Source organism: Lactuca saligna, chromosome 5 (assembly GCF_052625555.1).
Source record: "Lactuca saligna cultivar CGN05327 chromosome 5, ASM5262555v1, whole genome shotgun sequence".
In the NCBI taxonomy this organism is placed as follows: domain Eukaryota; kingdom Viridiplantae; phylum Streptophyta; class Magnoliopsida; order Asterales; family Asteraceae; genus Lactuca; species Lactuca saligna.
This window is the reverse complement of record NC_136421.1, coordinates 141,132,944-141,141,228: the sequence shown is the minus strand read 5'-3', so window position 1 is coordinate 141,141,228 and position 8,285 is coordinate 141,132,944. Positions and strand designations below refer to the sequence as shown.

Genomic DNA, 8,285 nt, shown 5'->3' with positions numbered 1-8,285 from the left:
ATCAAGCTGCCCGGCTCTAAAGCCCGAGCCAGACCCCTCCCCTGCACCTGAACTGCCAACTGATATCTTGCGCAACGTCACCATGCTGAAAATATAACAATCCCTGACCAATTACATACTACTGCTGAGGGATCTCTCACATACTCTACTAGTTCCTTGGTTTCGCCTCGGCCCCTCTTGAATCGAGTACGGATCCTCTGCTTTCAGTAGTATGGGCCCCTACTACCTTCCACATCTATCCGTACTTTCCTCAAGAGTTACCTCAACTCCACCCAGTCCCCTTTACTCTTCTACTGATCTCTGCTACTCTCATCCTAGGCTTGCCCTAGGGAACCTCTGACTCTACCCAAACAGTCCTCAACTACTGAAGGCCTCCTTGTAATGCCAATTAGCCACCACCTGAATACCATCACATGTGATGAGGCTCGGATAATCCTTCGAGTAAAAGTCTCGTCCCTACAACGGTTGGACTCAGACAAGAGCTGCGCAGTAGGGCCAAATCTAGCACTCTTAGATTATCCAACCCTAATCACATGTGATGTGACGTATTCACCTAATGGCTAACTCCCATCACTCAGAGTCCCACAAAGCACAAAGCAAGCAGCATTCGGATAAAGGAAACATACTTAGGCAAAACAATTCTCATAACAAGAAACTGCACTAGCATACAATGCTAAGCTCATGCTATCAGGCATAACCTACACAGGCTATCCTACTACTGTCTACTCAATACTAGCATGCAATTCTTATCAGCTGAAACACATAAAACAGGCACATAAGGCATCATCCTAGATCCTTAGTCTTATTCTAGCATGTTGTTCTACTGAAGCTGAAACTGAAACTGAAACTGATAATGATGATCATAACATAACTTGTATGGGTAAATTGGGAGTACTTACTTGAGCTCGGCCGGTCGCGCACATCACACACTTTTGTTCTTTCTTAAACTCTTTTCTCATTGTTCGAAATCATTTTCTAAAAAAAATTTCTTTAAATCCCTAGATTTGAGTTCAGACACCCCCGAAGGTGAGTCCGAATCCCTCAAACCAGGGCTCTGATACCAACTTGTAACGACCCAATTTTCATGTCTGAAAATTTCATTTTAAAATATTACTTTAGAAAACATTAATAAACAAAACCTTGTTTTAAAAAGTCAAACCATACATCCCATCAAAATATCAGAGTACAATCCCAGTGAATCTCGTAAATGCGGAAACCAGAGTGTGTGCATGATGTGCCGCTACCGCGCCGGCTCCTTCCCCTTCGGTGAAGAGGTACCTGAAAACAAAACTGTAAACGTAAGCACAAAGCTTAGTGAGTTCCTCCAACGTACCACATACCATACAAACACATAACATACGTACTGCCAGGCTATTCTGGGGTGCCTGACTACCCGGTACGGCCATTCTGGGGTGCCGACCTACCCATACGGCCATTCTGGGGTGCCGTCCTACCCGTGTCAAGCCATTCTGGGGTGCTGACTACCCATGTCAAGCCATTCTGGGGTGCTGACTACCCATCGGTCCTAACAACCGATCCTCGGGGACTGGTCCCCTCCTGCTACCTCTATCGCATAACATAACAGGCCAACATACAAACATATCATCACATACTGTCAGACGTTTCTGGGGTATCTGACTACCCTGCGGTCCTAACAACCGAACTCTACTACTATCGCATATAACGTATCATGATAGCATATAACATATTAGGTAATAGCAAACCTAGATGATATCACAAAGACAATCATCTATCATACGTCTCCTACTGGTGGGCCGGCATTGTGGCCTTAGACCCACCACTACTGGAAGGTAACTCACCTCAAAGTAGCTGCTGAACTGATCGGGAACTAACTGACCGCTGCTGCTCCAGAAATCCTCCGGCTGTAATTCCCACAACATACTCAATCAAACACTGTTAACTGTCCTTTAGGTAAAATGACCATTTTACCCCTGGTCTAGCTCTAAGTCAAAGTCAGAGTTAACTTTCAGTTGACCCGTCTCGCTGAGTTCCTACGCTCAGGGTCTTTCTTATTCGCGAATCGACTCGCCGAGTCCAACTAGTTCCAAGTCCTGACCTGTCCAACTCGCTGAGTCACCACCCGACTCACTGATTCGAGTCTCAACTCGAAGGGTTTAGGGTTTCGCGATCTGAATCGCCGAGTCCAAGAACAGACTCGCCGAGTCCTAGACAATCTTCAACCAACTCGTCGGGTTGTTCATCCAACTCGCCGAGGTCATGCCTAACTTCATCCGACTCGACGAGCTGCTCATCCTACTCGTCGAGTTCCTCCTCATCTTCAAGCTACTCGCCGAGTCCACTCGAAGGACTCGCCGAGTCTATCCAGTCCTCAATCCATGCAGTGGCTTTTCGAGCCAAACAGAACTTCCAACTCATAGATCCATACTTCTAGGGCCTATTCTCCACGTAAAGTGGCAAACTTTACGTGTAGATTGAGAGATCTATGCTCAAAACATACTAAATTAGGGTTTATGGCAACCATGCTTCTTCAACATACCAAGGGCTGATACTTTAGGGGATTCAAGACCAAAACCAACATGGATCTGAGGTAGCAACCTCAGATCTGAACCTCCAACTCGAATTGGTTACATAACAAACCAACAATGACCAAAACTCACACATAATAATAGATCTAGATGCAAAGGGAGTCCAAGCAACAGCTTATTACCTCCAATTGTTCTGAAATGACTCCACAATCCCAGATCTACAGTCCCTTCTTGCACCTCCAAGGTCTTTCTTCCTCCTCCAAGCTTTAGTGCACTCTTCAAGGCAAGATCTAGCTCAAAAACGAATATGGCGGCTAGGGTTTGGTGTTCTGGGGTAGAGAGGCAGTAAAGGAACCCTAGGAAGGAGAATGAGACGCTTAAATAGGCTCCAAGTTCCCGGATTTAGGGTTTTCCTCGTTCAGACCCAACTCGTCGAGTCTCCTTGGCCGACTCGCCGAGTCAGTCGCTTTCACCACAACCTGGATCCTGCTCGGACTCGTCGAGTCCCTCCATGGACTCGCCGAGTCTCCCCTAAACTTGAGGTCTTCTTTCTTTTCTTGGCTTTCCAAACTTTGGGGTGTTACACTTTGATAAATCCTGCAAATAAGCTCAAAAGACTGGAAAGCACCCGGTAAAAGAGAAAAATAACAAAAAGAGAAAATATACATGAAGATTAACTAAAATGAGATGATTTTAACTAAAAATAAACTATGAAAAGAAATAATAAAATAAAACTATCATATTGTATATAATAAAAAACAAAAAGAGAAGAGAAAAAAATATAAGTAACAAAAAATGGAAGATCATGTTCTTATGTAGGCAAAACATTTTATTTAATAACAAGTTAAAAAGTTATAAAGTTACAAATGGTTATGTTTAAAGGTAATTAAATAGAAAATTTTGAAAAGTTCGGAAGTTTGAAATCAATATAGTTAAAAATAGAAGAAATACTTGAACAATATTAATTTATATGATATCTTTTACTAAGAGTTATATAGATTGAATGAAAAAGATTTAACTATGAATTAAAGTAGGAAAAATCACCTAAATAACTTTTAGACTTAGCAAAAGTTTGATTATCATATTCATTTTTAGTTTTCCACAAACATATTTATCATTCTATCTTTTTTTTTTTTTCATTGTAAGTAACCAATCATGAAATAATATTTTTATATACGCAAATATTTCAATTAACCAAACAATTAATTAGTATAAGTTCAAAAAATTAAAATTTTCAAATAAATATGGTTCAAGATATAACGGGGAGCAACGTGCACGCCAATAACGTTTGATAACGGGGACGGGGGTGGTGTTCACGTGTTATAACACTCAATAACGTCATTTGGAGCGTTGCCCATACCCACCTCTCGAGTTATAAAAATAAAGATAAAGATAAATATATAAATAAATATAGATATAGATATAGACACTAATAAACAAATTCTCAATTTTTTAATACTCTTTTGTATATTTTATATGAACAAAAAATTGAAAAAATAAACATTTGGATTATAATTAGTTTTATATTGTGAGATCGAATTATGCATACTAGTCAGTTTAAAGGTTTTTTAAAGTAGTATTATGTATACAATAATTAAAAAGGAAATGATTACGGATATTTATTTGCAAAAAATTGGAATGAAAAGATACGATACCTTTTGGATTGTAGAGATCTTTTCTTTTTCATTTCTATAGGCTTTGTAAATTGTTTTTATTATATAATTGGGATAATGATTTAAAAGAGTAATATATTTTTCGATTTATATATATTTCGTCATTGAATTTTTTTTTTTTTTTTTCGTCCATGTTTACGCGTTCAACTTGTTAAATTGTACACATTTAGTCTTTATGACTGGCTATTCCATGTTAGCCGGTATAAATGACTTAATAGAACAATATATTTATTATTTTGTACACATTTAGTCCTTAATAATATTTTTGTATCATTTAGTTATTAATATATTTTTTTTGTGATAAGTCATTTTTGTTTTTGTACTCATTCAGTACTTATAAATTATTTTTTTAGGTTTTTCGGTTGCGGTTTATTACGGTTTTGTCGGTTTTTCTTTAGTCGGTTCGGTTTTTGCTCATCCCTACTTTGGATTGTTTTATTCAAAGCTAACTTATACTTTTTAGTAAAAATGTATATTAGTTTATCTTGTGTCAAAACAGAGTTTTATTAAAAAAAAAAAAAAAAAAAAAAAAAAAAAAAACGTTTGATTTAATTCATTTGGTAGCAAAATGTAATAAGTTGAATAGTTAATTTTTAGTGTTTGGCAAATGTTTGGTTTAACTCATTTGGTAGCAAAAAAATGTTCATATCAACCACTTAAAACTCCTTATTTTCGGTGTTAAACCGCAATAAATCAATATTTAAGCAAATCTCATACACCCCAACCGCTATGTTAGGGAGAAACACTAGGTTCAAAGTTGAAACAAAATGCATGACGAAAACATTTATACATTTACCCAATTAAACAAACTACTTTGAATTATATTTTCCGATTTAACAAAACCCACGTGAATTTCACATAATCCGTAATGCACAACACCTTCCTATACCACAATTCTACTGAATAAAAACCAAACTCTATACAACAATGACATCCAAAATCAACCCTGAACAGCCAATTCCTGCAAATGTTCAATAAAAACCTCCAAACTCACATCATCAGTCAACACAACCTCCGCCCCATCAACAACATAACTCGACTTATGTGTAACCGAAGGGTTCAACTTTGCTAACAAAAACCTCGCCTGACTACTATGCTGCTCACACCTCACCACTTTCGGCACCGGAATCCGCTCAGCCGCCAGCTGACCCGCCTCAATCTCCACCGCCTCCAACAACCTCCTGAAATTCTCATGCCCCGGATCCTTATCATACCCCATTTTCATCCACTGCCCTATCTTCGACCCGTAATGAATCACCACATAAAAATACGAATCAAATACCAAAATCACATCCGGTGACACCGACCCGATATCCAAAAGAACCGGACCCGGTGGCCCGTCAAACGAAAACCGGGTCAACGTCGGTTGGATCATAATCAACGACCCGATCACCGATTCCCGATTCAACATCATTTGAAAAAACGCGGTTTCATCCGGACTACTATTGAAAACATCTATAAACTGTGATCTTCTTAAATGATACATGAATTGTGGGTAGAGTGAAAAATTTGTAGATAACCGGAAAGATCCGGGATCTTCCGGAATATAATCCCCGAACTTTCCGGCGAAACGGATAAGCTCCTTGTCGAGCCACCGCACGACCTCCCTCGGAAAATTCCTTTCCGTCTCCCGGACCGCCAACCTCGCCATCACTGCCGCCGCGGTCTCCTGGTCAAACCCCGCGGCGATCTCCGGTGCGCCGCCGCTAACCCACCGCCGGGCCGCCGACGTCACGCGTTTCCTAAACCCCATGTTTCCGTGACGATATTTTGTTATGAATTGTATGAAAAACGCGGTTCCCGGTTGTGCTTTTTGTTCTTGGGTGATTTCAAATAAAAACGCGATGCATGTTTTATCGGTTATTGTCCCGAGTTTCCAAATGTTCGACCCGTTTTGTTTCCGGGTCGAAACACACGGGCCGATTGCCCCGGATACTTTCACATCTTTTGTTGTGATTATTTCGATCGTTACATCAAAACACATGGTTAAAAACCCGTCTTCATCGCGCGAAAAAATGTGGCGTAAACATTTTTTGAATTGATCCGATTCGAATGATTCGGATAGCATCACGAACCCGCCGGATCGCTCCACCGCGGGTCGGATCTCCGTGACCCCGATTTGATCCAACGAACACGCGAAAAGATCGAGAACCATCGATAAATCGGATAGTTTTTCGGATATTTGTTTATAAAAATCGCAAGATTTTTTATAAAAAACGGTGTTCCCGGTGTTGATGTCTCGGTGGGTCCGGATTGATTGGTTGAGATCTTGGGATACGATTGTGCCGGGACCGATGGTTGCGGGCCCGGATGTGAATACCATGATGCGGGACCCGGTGGGGACTAGAGAACCTTCTAGAAGGGCTATGGCGACTAGTATGGCGGCTCCGGTACACCGGGGAGGGCGGTGGCCGGAGGATGGTGGTGGTGAGTGGCGGATGTCTTCGATGGCGGTGGTGATGTTGAATTCACATTCGGAGATTGGTAAAATGAAATTGTGTTTTTGTGTATTTTGTGGTTTTCCAAGTTGTTGTCTTGTGGGATGGATTCCGAGAAATTCTATGATCTGATAATGAAAAAATAAAATGTTAGAAAGTGGAAGAATATAAATTGCTTTGTATTTAGATGACATCGATATAAGTAGGAGTGGATTTTAAGAAGTACAATGTTGTAATAAAGAAATGAAAGTAGGGTGCTATAATAAACAAGTAAATGAATGTATATTGCTACTTCTTGCATTCAATATTCATGTGATTTGGTGAGTAATGTAATAACTAATAGCATGAAAGTTCTGATTTATAAAGAAACTTTTCTCACAGTTTTGGGAACAATAAATAATCAAAAAGGAAAAAAAAAAAAAAAATGCAACAGTATATCCAGTTAGTTTGCATAATGAACTAAGTTACAGGTTGATATACTTGCAAATTAAAGAATTATTGGGCATCCGAATAAGAACTATAAGTATGTATTCATAATTCACAGGAAGATGAAGATGAAGATGAAGATGAAGATGAACAGAAAAGAAACGAATTTGTAATACCTGGCTAGAAGAAGGCTTGCGTTCACCATGTAAGACAACCACCCGTAAACACTCGGTAAACCCAAGATCATACACCCTCACCATTGAATCAAAAACAATCAACCCTACCATGGCATTTTCCGGCAACTGTGCAACAATCAACAGCAACTCATTCTTAAGTGCTTTAAGTTCATCCTCACTTGAACTACCATCCACGACAAAAACAAACGCCGGCCCAATCCCTATCCCCCTCCCTGTTAACCCTCGTTGATCTAAACTCGACAAAGAAGACGAAGAAAACGAGGAAGAATTCGATTTAGCCAAGCCTGATCCGTTACTAGTTCCCCAATTGTGAACCGGATTGGAATTCACCCGGGTCGGAGTCATCAAACCCTGGTGACCTAATTGGTATTCAACAGTACTGTAAGTTGGGAAAAGCTCAGCAGGAATATTGTTCTCACCGATTTCGGCGTACGATCTTGGAAATGAATTCTTCTGATAGCAAAAAGGGCAAATCCAGATTCGAGAAGGGTAATCGACACGTGCGTACGGGTTTAAGACGGAGCCACATCGAGAACAGATCAATGGATCGTAGGATAGGAGTGGAAGTTCGTTGAATTTCATCAATGGAGTTTGCATTATGGACAAAGGGATTACCAGATCGTTTGATTCGGTTCTTGATACTGGCCATGAATTCCATGACCATCGTAGGCCTTCGATTGCTTCCAATTCGACGAAATCCATTTTGATTAGCTTGAAACTAAGTCGGAGTTGCGTTCGCCATCAAGATGACTTTCTTGGATCGAAGGGTTTCATCCAAGTTTATGATTGTTTCAGGAAACACTGGCCAGCATAGGATGACGATTCCGGGGAGAGGAAAAGTGATACACGTGATGTCACGTGCCTTTATTTTTTTTTTATATTTTTTTTTTTTAAGTATTCTCCACTTTTCAACATATTTTTACACATTTTAATTAGGATTATATGAAAAGCCATTGTAGTTTTAATGTTTTACACATTTTAATTAGGATTACTAACCTATATATGTTATAAAATTAATTATAAAATTTTTCTAGGAAAATAGAT

At 39.6% G+C, this 8,285-nt stretch overlaps 1 protein-coding gene across 1 annotated transcript; it reads right to left on the bottom strand.

Moving 5' to 3' along the window:
* Window positions 1–4,980: 4,980 nt before the first annotated feature.
* Window positions 4,981–8,060, bottom strand: LOC145048988 (Sec23/Sec24 protein transport family protein). The gene is made up of 2 exons (XM_078997671.1): window positions 7,221–8,060; window positions 4,981–6,746 (listed from the first exon to the last, which is right to left on the bottom strand). The coding sequence occupies exons 1-2, from the start codon at window positions 7,941–7,943 to the stop codon at window positions 5,121–5,123; spliced, it is 2,349 nt and encodes a 782-aa protein (XP_078853797.1). The 5' UTR covers window positions 7,944–8,060; the 3' UTR covers window positions 4,981–5,120.
* Window positions 8,061–8,285: the final 225 nt, after the last annotated feature.